Source organism: Larus michahellis, chromosome 5 (assembly GCF_964199755.1).
Source record: "Larus michahellis chromosome 5, bLarMic1.1, whole genome shotgun sequence".
NCBI classification, from domain to species: domain Eukaryota; kingdom Metazoa; phylum Chordata; class Aves; order Charadriiformes; family Laridae; genus Larus; species Larus michahellis.
Window position 1 is genome coordinate 17216612 of NC_133900.1, and position 13088 is coordinate 17229699.

At 43.0% G+C, this 13088-nt stretch overlaps 1 protein-coding gene across 1 annotated transcript in view; it reads left to right on the forward strand.

The window, feature by feature from the left end:
* The window catches only part of SLC7A11 (solute carrier family 7 member 11), a 64430-nt gene extending 60004 nt beyond the window's left edge, over positions 1-4426 (forward strand). The window contains exon 12 of the mRNA XM_074588941.1: positions 2022-4426. Coding sequence (XP_074445042.1) covers positions 2022-2089 — 68 coding nt within the window. The 3' untranslated portion in view covers positions 2090-4426. The remainder of the gene's footprint in view (positions 1-2021) is intronic.
* The last annotated feature ends 8662 nt before the right edge of the window (positions 4427-13088 follow it).

A 13088-nucleotide genomic window follows, 5' to 3' on the forward strand; every position in this document is an offset into this window, starting at 1 on the left:
GCACCAGCACCAGAACGCTTCCATTTGGGCTTCCTCAGTTGAAAACCCAGCCTCAGACTCATATTTAAAACATCTATTCTTTTACAGTGGGTTGAATTGCGAGGAGCTGAAAAGCTGAATCCTGCTTTCTTCATAGCCTGAGCCCATGCTGGAAAAGAGAGCTGTTTGTATACCAAAATGTCTCTTTCAGGGTTATTTACAAACACCAGAGGATGACACTTGCTCACTCAGGACATAGAGTTAAATGCTCAGTTTGCTTCTCTTTGTCAAGTTTGTGATGTTGGCATCCGCAGGAAATCAGCATTTTGCTGTTGCAGGTTTCATGTTCGGTCTTATAAATATGCAGTAAATTACAGCTTGCTTTCCACACCGAGACTTTATGTGGTGCTTATACAGATACCAGGTTTTTTATAAAGGTTGTCCTCTGGGACTTATTTACAGTGAATTCTTCTCTTGAAAGGGAAAACTAGAGTTTAAAGTGTGTGTGTGTAAGTCGTCTTTACAGTCATGATGTGTTAAGTGTCTCGTTACAAATGTGAAGCTAGTCCTGTAGCTCCAGGTACTGCTCAGAGCAGACAATGTAGATACTCAGTGGAGGCAGACTGGAACATTTTTTGGGGGAAAATACTCCTTTTGCTGTCTTATCCTGAGGATACTGCAACCACAAAACCCAAGCAAGCACCCCAGCCCCCCCCAGCTTCTCTGATTACTCCTCCATGGCTTCATCCCAGCACTGAGCAAAACCACCCTGTGGAAATGGAAGGGTGACAGCCATCCCCTGCCACAGCGAGGGCAAGGGCTTGCTGCAGGCGGCTCTCTCCACTTATTAAAATATTAAAATCACAGCCAGCTCTCAAGATGCCCAGGCTTTCCCTCTGAAGCCCTGCCTTTTTCCAAGAGCCGTTACACCACAGTTCAGCTTGACAGAAAGTCTGCTTTATTTCTTCTTCCTTTGCTCAGCCTCCAACCTGGAAGGGAAGGGATGGCAGGGTTGAAGCCCTGCTGGCTTTCTCCTGCTGGTTTTCCTCCTGCCCTTCACCCCGGCCATGCTGAGCCCAGCTCTGAAGTCCCCGCTGCGGGTAGCGGGGGAAAACGCAGTCCCTGTTGACTCTCAGCCTCTCTGACCCCATCAGTTTATAGTCTAAGGGCAACCTAGCTTTGGGCTGAACTGGTGAACTCCAGAGAGAAGAGCAAAAGCTGGCAGAGTCTGCCTTAGACAGGAGAGCAGGAAAATAGTTTTGGTTCATCTCTTCTGTGAGTTGCACTGTTTTACCCTCCTCGCTTTGCGCTGCTGTAGATGCCGACATGTTGTGCTAGACAAGGAAAATCAGAACTTTCTCTTACAACAACTCCTGCTTGTTTAAAGTGGGTTACGAAGAAAAAAAGTGACAAGCGAAAGCAGTGGTAAGAGAATGTTCTTTTACTATTCTATATGTAAATTAACTCTGCCATTTATGAAACAGTACCGTAAAAAGAAAACCAGCAAAAACACCAGGAGGAAATAAATGTCCAGAGTGACAAAAAGACAGTGTGAAGTTCCTTTGGATGTGTGACATTCTTAGACCTGTGAAGCTTTGTAATCATTCTTTCCTTTTTTTTTTTTTTTTTTTTTCCCCTGTTTCCTTAGGCAGATCTTGGCACAGCTGAATTAACTTCTTTGAATTCTTTCAGGCTTTTATTTCAACACTGTTGCAACTTCATTAAAACTAAGCAGTTGAGCAAAGTAGTCATGCTTTAAGGTAGCCTTTAAATGCATGCAGACCTTTATTGAACACGTTTATACCTCCATACCCTTCCGTTATTGTTGTATATGCATAGCCTTGGATCACAGACAAAGAAAACATAGTTAAAAAAAAATAAAATTGACTCAGATATTTAAATGATATATGCACCTGGTGTATATGACCGCTGTGAACCTTGTGTGTGAGCAGGCTGTGTAGCAGCTAAGATAATTTTCCTGGCTGCTTCTGCCTTCTCCATCCCCACCAAAATTTCCCATGTGTATGCTTTTATCTTTGCAGACAGGGTAACTGTAACATTGCAAATCCTCTTGGAAGTCGTCCCATCAGAGGAAGACCAGAAATCATGATCTTCACGTACAGCTTTTGGCTTGGTGTTTCATTTCAACCTGAGCAAGAAGCATAGGGAGACTTCTCCCCCTACCTAACGTTCTGCGAACCGGAGGAACAAGTCACAGCTGAGATGGATACCGAGCGAGTCAGTTACCAGAACTGTATTTTACGACGTTGCAAAATTTTTGTTTTAATGTGGATGGTTTATGTGTAGAAAGCCAGAACTTGTGCTATGAGGGAACTCGTCTCTTCACTATCTCTTTTGTTCCAGTGTCATATTTTAACAAACTGTAGATTTGTCAAACTAGGATTTTTGGTTGCGTTTTCACTGCGAATAGGTTTAAGCGATGCGTAAGTAATAGTCGGGTGTACTGTGAAGAATGTATCCTGCTTGCTGTCCCTGAAGGACCCAACTCTCACCAGAGAAAGGGTGAGATAAAGCTGCTGAGTTTCACTTACTAATGTTCTTCCCGTCACTCCGTTTGGCAGCCAGATTTGACTTCTTTTGGCTCGCTGGGAGCACCAGCACAGGGATGCAGAAGCACAATGTGTTTTCCACACCTTTGTGGTGGCAAGTTCAAGGTTTCTTCATTCCAGAGTTATTGTACTATAGCCGATAGAAACATCTTCTGAGAATTAACATTTCTGCCAGCAGGGCAGGAGGATTTTACCCTGGGAGCAGTGATTTCATACATGTTAAAATTTCTACCAGTCTGGAAATGATTACTGTTTTTTACGGATGTTTCTCTGTGTACATATTTATAGGCTACACAGCAACTGAGTAATCACCTTCAAATGAGTCAAAATGTTTGAATGCGACCTCCGTTGCTGTGTGAATATTTTCTATCTGGAAGAATACGGACCTGCAGTTACCAGTCAGGCAATTCCTGATTTTAAAGTTTTATATCATTGCTGGCGGGCAGAAATGAAAAATAGTCACTGGTGGGAATACTGTATAGACGTGGCAATAAATGCAATACCTTTTTATGAATAGGGTATAAGGCAAGCTACAACAGATTTGTTGATTTGGGTAGGATATGTGCCTAATCTGTGGGCTTTTCATTCAAGCACTCTCCAATTAACTGGGCTTTGAAACACCAAGGAAAAGGTGCTCTGCCAATGTCTTCTTCCCGGTTTTATTTCAGCAGAAACAGAGAAAGGCCATCAAAATTGGTAAAATCAAATGAAATTCATCTTCAGAATGGTGTTTGAGCTGAGATTTGGCTCAAATATGAGCTGAAGTTTTGCCCTTTTTTTAAAGATAGTTGTAGATAAATTTTTTAACGCTTGGAAGTTCAGTTTTATATTTTTAGTGTAAGACTACTCAACCTTAAGATTAAGGTTTGTTATGACTCCGTTAAGAATACAATGCTTAACTATTGAATGCACTACTTTTTGAGCTGTTTGCTATCAGCAAGTCATGTGTTTCATGAAAACTTTTATGGAACTAAGCAACGTTAAACTTCCTAAATTGGGAGAGAAGCACAACTAGTAGCCAGACCACTATGGTAAAGGGAGACTGTGTGTTGTATATGTGTTGTATATATCCAGAATGTCTACCCTTTCAAGGGTGTACGGTAAAATGTCTTAAATTTATACATGTTTTTCTTTCTTTTATTTCTACGGTGGGATTTCATAGAAGTAGGGAAACGTGAGTAACTCATTATGTAGAAGAGCAATAATTTAAGACACAGAAAACATTTTGCAAACAATTTTTCTTCTTTAAGTGTTTTCTGTTTACAGTAGCAAAGTGTTATTTGAAACTCTTTGAGGCAAACGTTTTGAGGGAGACACTTACGTTGACAGTGCATGTGTTTAATTAGTGTTTACGTTTGGGTCAGAGCTCTGCTTTTGAGGCCACCTCCTGCCATCCCAGTTCACCAGGGTTTGGCCTGTGTCATCGTGGAGCATCTGCAGAGTACACAAACTCCTTTTTTTTTTTTTTTTTTTTTTCCTCTGATAAAAATAAATTGCCGGGCGCCCTCCAGGAGTGCACCTAAGGCGCTCCTGTGCTAATGGATGCTCGGTGCATGGGTGCAAAACCTCCGGAACACTGATGGTGCGGATGCCAGGTTTTCAGCACCAACCGTTTCATTCCATGAATTCACTCCTATTGTGCCACATTCCTCCAAAGTTTAAATGTAAGCAGTGTTAACTTGTGGAAATAAATGGGATCTGTAAATATAACTGCATGTTGTTTTATTTTCCCGTCGTGGACTTTAAAGTTTAGAAATGTTTCTGAAACCTGTTTCAATGACCACATTTTACTAGGCTTATTTCATGTAAAGGGTTCATCTGTCCCAAGGGAAATCCTGTGACTCATTGACTGTGAAGTTGTATATTTTAGGAAGGAAAAGAAAAAAAAAAGTACCTGCAAAATAAAAACCTGTTTTTTTGGAAAACGCACAGGGATTCTAATTTCAGGCTGGGTTTCTTTAGCACATACAATCACGACACAAAACACTGTAATTGGGTTTCCAGTGTGTTATAAAAGTCAGTATTAAGGACTTTTGTTGCACCTGGAAGTGATGCACATCCTCACAAATGGAGGAAAAACAGGTTACAAAAAATTTTTTTAAAAGCATTGTGTTATTTTTTGAGACTTTTTAAAATTATTGTCTTCTGAGTCATGAAGGAAATAATTCTAGAATAAAGGATAAAATTTATAAGTAATTTTTCTTAGTAGGTCCTGTAGTAGTCAGACCAATGAGAGAATCTTCTGTGGAGAATTTTAGTGATCCTTAATGTTTTTGTCTTCCCTCCCCCATTGGACCTTTTTATCAACTAGACTCTGTCAAAACATTTATTTCTTTCTCTTTAGGTGGGTGCTGCTGTTTTTCTTCTTTGACCTTGTTGGTCTTCCGGGCCGTAGGCAGAAGTGTCAGCAAAGGCAAGAGAAATGAGCATTTTATGTGAGTAGCAAATCCTGACAAGGCACAGTACAACCCCTCTTAGAGAAACAGCTCAGCATCTGAAGCCTCCAGAGATGCTGACCTGTCTTTGAGCCTCCTGATCTGGGCTGCTGTGTGGCCTAAGGCATAATTTTATCAAAGGGGCACGTTTTGATATCTGAAGTCTGCTCCCAGCTCAGCATGGGCACAGCGTGGCCGACCTTTTCTCTGGTGCTACCTGCTGCAGGTCTGTCCCTGCCGTCCCCTCCCAGCCCAGGAGTGTGCCGTGGCTTTCAAGGGGCTATCGGATGGGAGCCAGAGGGTCCCTTCTTCCTTCCCTACACGAGCAATACGTTCCTTGTCATGACCTGGGGTTTTCACGATTCGTTTCTGCTCCTCTTTTATACACAGGAATCAAAGCTTGTGAGAGAGAATCTCATTTTTTAAACAAGGTGCCTGTGGTCTGATAAAATCTGGATTGTGTATGTTGTGTGAAGTACTGCCAGATCCACCCTACGGAGCTTTTCACAGGTATCGTGCTCTTTGGGCACCCTTGTATGCGGACATTTTTGATACAAGACAAAATACACGGAGGTCTTTGATGTGACTGGCAGCTGCAAAGTTTTTAGGGGTGCTTTTTGTCGCGACGGCGTGGGGTTTGTGAAGCAGTAGTGCCAATACGCCGCCGACGGGCAGCACCTTCCCAGGGACACGGTGGCCTCCAGCTGTGGCCGGGGAGCAGAGATGCTTTAGTGCCATGCCTGTCCCCAGCTCCTTGCCTTGTCAATCTGCTCCCAGGCCTGCGGCAGTTTGCTGTGTAGTGTTTTAAGTTAACCTGCATTGATTTGGGTCTGCCTTAAAATACCGCGCCATCAATCACGGTGTTTGAGGAGCTGGCTCGGGAGCCTCGCCGCAACGGAGAGAGGTAGGTAGCTCAGAGCTGCCGCTTCATCAGTCAAACATCTAATATCTTATGGGAGTTTGTATATTTATGCATTTGTATATATTGCCATAATGTGTTAAAATTATGTTTTTATGAGAAAATGTCTAAGTATTTTTGGAAAAGCCATTCAAAAATGAAGCAACTCTTATAACTTTTATGCCACAATTTTCAATTTTCAGTACGTTTTTCACTTGACTTAGAAATTCGTGCTTATTTTTACTCTCGCTTGTGTATTTCAAAAGTTGTCTTGTACTGTAACAAAGGCATTTAGCCTGATTTGATATAAACACGCATCTGATTGACATCATAAACCAAGGGCCAAGCTGGCTTAGAGAAAGACAAGCCTGAGAAAACTAAGCTGCCCCAGGATGTGATGCCTCCCGTGTTAAGACAGGTATTTAAGGTAGGCGAGATGAACTGATCTCTGGAATTGCTCACAGCTCTGTTTTTCTTGAAGGACTAGTTCAGGCATGCTTAACCTGTTAGATAGCTGAGCGGGGGTGAAATGAGCCGTAAGTTACTGCGGACAGTATAAAAAAAAAATCACTGATAGCCCTTATGTTCTGCACTGATTGACACTGAGGATCAAAATTACCCTCTAAGAATTACTTAATTTCAACTATAATAGACTTTTATTTTTACTAGAACACACTGCGTTTTTCCAGATTTACCCATCTGAATTCAAACCAAACCAAACCGAAAATCTTTGCTTTCAAGCATATATAAATATAACACTTTGGCTGAATGTGAATGCTCCCGCTTTTTGGTTTTCAGAGGAAAATCAGCCTTCAATTTAAGAATATTTTTCAAACATTATTCTACGGAAAAAGATAGAAGTTACCTATATCCACAAGGTAGGTAGCTAATTGTGTTGATGCAAGAAGGTGGAAAGGACTTTCCATAATGTTCAGTACTTCCAGAATTTTTGGTTGAAGCGTTAGGCGTCTATCAGGATCCCAACAGATTTTAATCAGTATAGGTCTTAGAAAAATGAATGTTGCTCTTTCTTCAGGAGGAAGCAGATATTTGGTTTTTTCCGTATATATGGCTATCAAATGTTGTGTTTAATGACCAGCAGAGCCCAGATGGCTCGTATAGGAGAGCCAGTAGCAGGGAACACACTGAAATCCGGTGCAGAAAGTCTTGTATTTATCTCTGGGAAGGGTGTGAATGACAAAGTTCGGCATTTTGAACGCAGGAAGGAGTGGTCAGGGGGACATGCAGGACAATGTGTGATAACCCCTCTGTGGTTATAGGCCTGTTTCCCAACGCTGGGGGCTTTTCCGCAGTGACGGCCATGTCTGTATGGCTGTGGGCACAGATAGGGCCAGTACCAAGCACCAGTTCAGGGGCATCACTGGACCTTCAGACATACGAACCGGCTTGCTCTCTTGAGCTGAGTCATGCTCTATATATAGTCCGTAAAGGTGTTTTTGTGCAAATCTCATAACAGGAGTGAGGACAACCATCCTGAGAAAGTCTGCTTGTGCCCGTGCCAGCTTGTGTTCCACCTGAGGTGCTACGGACTGCCCTCAGCCTGGCTGTCCCCCCTGGCAGGATCAGTCCCCAGGGAAGGCGGGTGCTGCCAAAGGGAGATGGCAGAGTGGAGGTATCCCTGTGCCCAGAGAAGAGCTCTTGTCTGCAGAAGATGGCTGTTGTGGGGTTTTTTTTTCCCCTCGGGCACCCCCCCTGCACTCTTTTATCCAGTTCTCTGCGGTGGTAAATCTGGAGTAACTCAGGAAAGTCTCCTTGCCTTTAAACACCTACTGGTGACCCATTGAAATTTGGCAACCTGTCGAATTTCCTGCTAGTCTTCAGAAGCCTATGTTTTTCTTGCATGTTAGTCCATGTTTAATTTGATTTCTGTTATTGTCTTTTTGCCAAGGAACTGCTGGGGACCATGTCTGCAATTGACACGCCAATTCTGTTTACATTTGCTTTCTTGTTTCCTTTTTATTCAGAGGAACTTTTGAAATATTTTTTTCCTTGAAGTGCAAGGACTCGAATGGATAAAACACCTTTTTCAACAAAGGCTTGACTTTATAAAGAGGGAGTTTGGATCCTCTTTACATTCCCTGTAACAAGAATGTCTGCGGTGTTGTGATCTAAACCAAAGCTTTGATATTTTTCTAAGTATCATATTGGTGATGATCCAACATGGTCATAAAAGTGCTGTGGCTACAATCGGTTCGAGGCTTCTGTAGGTCTTTCGCTTCTCACAACGCAGAGCTACAAAACTTTCCCGCTGCTAAGTTTTTCTGCAGGCCTTTTTCTGCTCCCAGGAATTCTCCTTGGAAAGGGAAATGCCATCCCTTCCTTTGGGGTGCACCTCACCCCCCGGAGCCAGTGCTTTGGATGTTAACAAGTGTCTGTAGCCGCAGGCAGGTGCCTCGCTGGGCCCAGAGCTGCTTCTGTTCCAGGGACGATGGAGTCCCAGGTTTTATAAAATAGCTGGCTTTTGCCATCACCCTTTGTATTTACAATGTTTTATAAAAATGTTACCCAGAATTTTGTTGGGTTTGGGTTATTATTTATTTTTTTCCCCCTCCTTGTTTGTTATGAGGAGTTTAAATGTTACGGGACAGTTTTCCAATTTTGCCCCGTACCGCTGGCTCTGCCTCAAGAAAGCCATTTGAGGCAGTTTTAGCTGCCAATATCTCTTTGCCACTCGGTCATTACGGCGTAATTGGATCTAAAGGACATGTATAATTTGCTGCTAGCAATGCTGGCTTGTCTTAATTATGACATCCAGCTGATTTCTAAGGATACTAATCAATGAATATGCATAGCATAGTGGACAGACTTGTTCAGACGAGTAAGTCTTCATGAGAACTTGGGCTTTCACGGTGCCTGCGTATCAAGCTGTTTAGAAGCATCAAGGCAGGATCTCTGGCTTCCAGTGGAAGGGGGCTTTCAAAAGGGCTTGTGACGCAGCCGGGAAACATCATCTGAAAGCCTGAGGTGTTTTAGGCTGTGTGTATGCGTGCGTTTTGCCGCACTTGGCAAAATTTCTGGGCGAAAATGGGAAAAACCTTAGAGGCATAAATACGAACTCCTAGGCAGATGATGATTCTCAGCGTTTCCCAGGTGCTTTCTCCTACATTCACCCTGACTGAAGGTTACAAATAGCTTTTCACTGAAAGCATTTCCTTCCAGTGTCTCTTCTGCAAGCCAGCTTTTTGAGACATCTGTATTTAATTTTAAGCTGGGTGCTATTCTTGACCATCCACTTTCAATTTTTTTTTTTTAAGTCTCATATTTTTCCTCATCTGAAAACTGTCATGTCATAGAAAACCAGTTTTCCAGGCTGTAACTACTTTTTAAAAGTAACACGATTGCGAGGTATGGTCACGTAAGGATCTAAAGCCTTTCCAAACAGCTCCTCCCTTACAGGCTCGTATAGTTTTGTTTGCGGATTGCAGCCGGAGGATCTTAAAGCTTATCACATCAAATACTCGCCTCCTCTGGGGTATCTCGGTTGCGCTGCAGTGTTCTGATAGAATCCTTGCACTTGCGCTCCAACGCCCCGTTAGAGGTCCTGACACGGCCAACTTGTGCTCGGAAATGTGGGCACACGACAAACCCTGCCGGAGGGTTATGAAGGCTCCGTGGGGTTATTGATAGATTTGGACAAACTGAAAGACTGTGTGCACAGCAGTGAAATTTTTGATTAGCCATCTATATATACTTAATTACTTGCATGTTTTCAACTACCAACAGCTTCTGCTATCCATTTCCAGGGGGACGGTTTGTGTTTTCTGGATTTGTTTTCTCTTTTCTTTTTTTTTTTATTTTTTATTTTTCTTCCATGTTTGAAGCATTGCATTCGGCATAGCTCTCTCAGGTGTTCTGATTACCAGAAAGCTGGGACAGGCAAAGAAGCTTTTAAGGGAGCTCTCGCTGTATTTTTACTTGACATACGGCACAGTGCGATTCAATATTCATAAATTACTTTTGGCTGCTGTTAGTATTTCACAGCTCTGTTTGCTAATTCGTGTGCCAGATATATTTAAAATGAATCATTAAATGTCAGGAGATTTGATGCTTGTTCCACATGCGATAGCTCCCGATTGAACAAACCTCCAGCACTTTGTACTGATGCTAAACTCTAGCTACCTTTGATTCTATAATAAATATAAGAGTCAGAGGCGGGATAAATCAGATCCTGTGCTGTCAGCTCGGCAGAGATGATTGATCATGCCTTCCTGACAGCACTGCATTTGACTGCAAGTCTCATGCAGCCCTACTTTAGATCCTACAAAGGCATCTGGATGATGAAAAGCACGCTAGCTCAGAAGATAGCACACAGCGCTGCACCGGTGTCATATTTATCTAGCGGCATGTGTACTCTAAAAAATGCTTCAGGCTGTAGCTCATGCTCATAATTATCTCTTGTGTTGAATCCACCTTGACCCATTTTTATTCCTTTACCCATATTTTAAACAAAAATTGTTTTCAAAGTCCTGTCCAAAATGGGTATGTGAAGCCTTTATCTAAAGCTGACACGTGTGGGTAATAAAATACCTAGTCTCCGCGCCCACTTAGGGTTGCTGCTTTTAGAAATGAAATAATTATACGTTAGTCAAAAGGTTAGGCGGTCACCCAAACGCTCCCCTCATCCCTGCTTCGGAAAAAAATCTGCCTAATCAGGTATCAGAGGCAATCTAGTCCCACAGATTCGGGTTTGATTTGTTGCTATTTGGCTCTGGACGATGGACATCTGCACCAAAACTCGGTGCTTCAAACAGGGTCTGAAGCCCAACAACCTCCCTGGGCAGAGCGGGGGCAGCATGTGGCCGTCCCCCCTTCCTGGGCTCGCTGGGGAGCGGGTTGTGTGGCCATCGTAGCAGCGCGGCTCATTTGGAGAAATTGTGTTTCGTTCATGTTATGAATGTGCCTGTGTACAAAACGCAGGCTGGTGCAGCATGATGTTGGGGTGTTTTTTTTCCCCCTCGCTATTTTTCAAGGTGTCATTTGAGATGTATTTATATTCATCTTGTGTGGCTTTCATCTGGCTTTCTCTCATATTACACACTGTAATATATTTCTGTATATACATACATATGTATGTATGGTTTAGGGCTAGCGATGCAGAGGTGCGCATTCCTGTGTTGCAAGTTTAAGAAAATCAATAAAGTATTATTTAATGCATGTCAACTTCATTTTTAATACTATTTCTAAAGTAAATTGCAGAAAGCATATAACCATCCACCATGGAATAATAAATTGCTATAGAATGTGTGAGGAAAAGGCAATAAGCCAGAATCATTAGGAAGCTCAGCGCACCACTCCAGCAACACAAAGCAGTCGTAAACCCGCGGCTGGAATTGCACACAGCAAATGGTGTACACCAGTAAATCTGGCCCTAGTAATTTTATTGCACACGACATACAAGCCAGAAAAACATTTAGGTAATTGAAATTAACACTTTTAACAATGATCTATAAAGCAGTGAATAATAATTAGGAGGTTCTTTCAAGCTCCCTGTAATAAATCTGCAGTACTTCAGGATCTCTTCCCTCCACACACACACACACCCCCAGTATAAATGAGACAAAATAAGACGGACCCTCTTTTCCTTACATGTGGAACATCTATATTGGTAAGGGATCGTACCAGCCCCTGCTTTGCCAAACACTGCAACTGTGCATGAAGTGAAGGCTTGTTATTTTGAACTTGGAACAAAGCTAGATGGAAATGGAAAAGATAATAAAAGGGAGCTACTGGAAGAACATAACACAGATTATTTTTTTTTAATTTTTTTTTTTTTTTTGACTGATGCAAATTTGCACCTGTGTTTACTCCTATCAAAGTGGCTGTGCACATCGGGCCGTGTGAGCACAGCTCTTGGGTAGATACAAACGCTGCTGCAAACTTTGAAGTCCTTTGGAGGATTAAGTGCTACTGTAAGGCTTCAGGTAGGCTTTTCTGATGCTCTAAGAAAGAAAAAAGTTTTCTATTTCATATTTCATCCGTACCATATTTTTCAACATTGCTCTTAAAATACAGCTGTTTCCTTTCTTTCTAACTAAACTGATGAGAGAGGAGATTGACTCTGTCAGGTAATAAATCAGATTTTTGATGTTGGATCAGCTGCTTGAACCACTGTTTGACCATATTATTGGTCACTGTCCGTCACCACGCTGCCTCCCAAAGGCCCCAAACGCGGAGCCTGCTGCTGACAGAGCCCAATCCCGGTGGCAAGCCTTTAAAATGAGCCTGGGAAGAAATCTGGGAGTCGGCGGGAAGACTGCCTAGCATGACATTGTGTGCATGGGTGAAACCTTTCTCTGAGGATTAGAACCAGAACCCCAGCTGAACCCCTTTAAAACCTGAGCTTCTTCCAGCAGTTATTGCCAGGTCTGAAATCACTTGTGCTACCTGGGTTCTGCGTGGAAACCTGGCCATCGCTTTCCAAGCTATCAATCTGAGCTCTTTCACGAATACCAAATTCATTTCCAAAAAAATCAGATTCAATAAAACAATTTCTGTAGGGGAAGCAGCAGCGTGGGGAGAGCGACTGAAATATGGTTTTGCATTAAATTGCCCTTTTTCGCCAGATGATAGGGATGCTTCAGAAGTACTACCGCAAACATTTTAAAAGTAAAACCCAATCCTCCAGACTTATATAAAAACCTTTTCGCTCTAATAAAAGTGGAGAGGTGTGTGCGTGAGAGAGAGGGAATAAAGCATTACGGGTGGAAGCAGTGCAGAAGAGCGGTGCCCTATGTACCAAGGCTGAGCTGTTGGCCCCCGGCCATGTCCTGAGCACCAGCCTTTCAGGTGCTGCCACCATGGGGAAATTTCGCTGGATTGTTTTTTTTTCCTGGCCGGGTGGAGGAACCGTGAGGGATGAGTTGCAGAGCATCAGCGGCAAGAAGGAAGGCGGCTGGTAAAGCCACCAGCCCCCGCGGAGCGGTGGCCGTGACCCGCGGCGCTTGGCTCTTGCGGTGCCCAGGGGGGATCACTCAATTTAATGAGAACAAATTCTGGGGGGAAACAGGTGCCTTTTGAGAGCCCACCCAGAAACCAGCGTTTGTGACAAAAGTAAGCTACTGGAAGCTTGCAAACCACAAAGTCTTTTTATATCGAGTTACAATAGGCCGTATAAAAGAAATAGGCCCCAATCCTGAACATATCAGTGCTGCCAGTGTTGTGCGTATTTTCTGTGCTCCTGTCTCC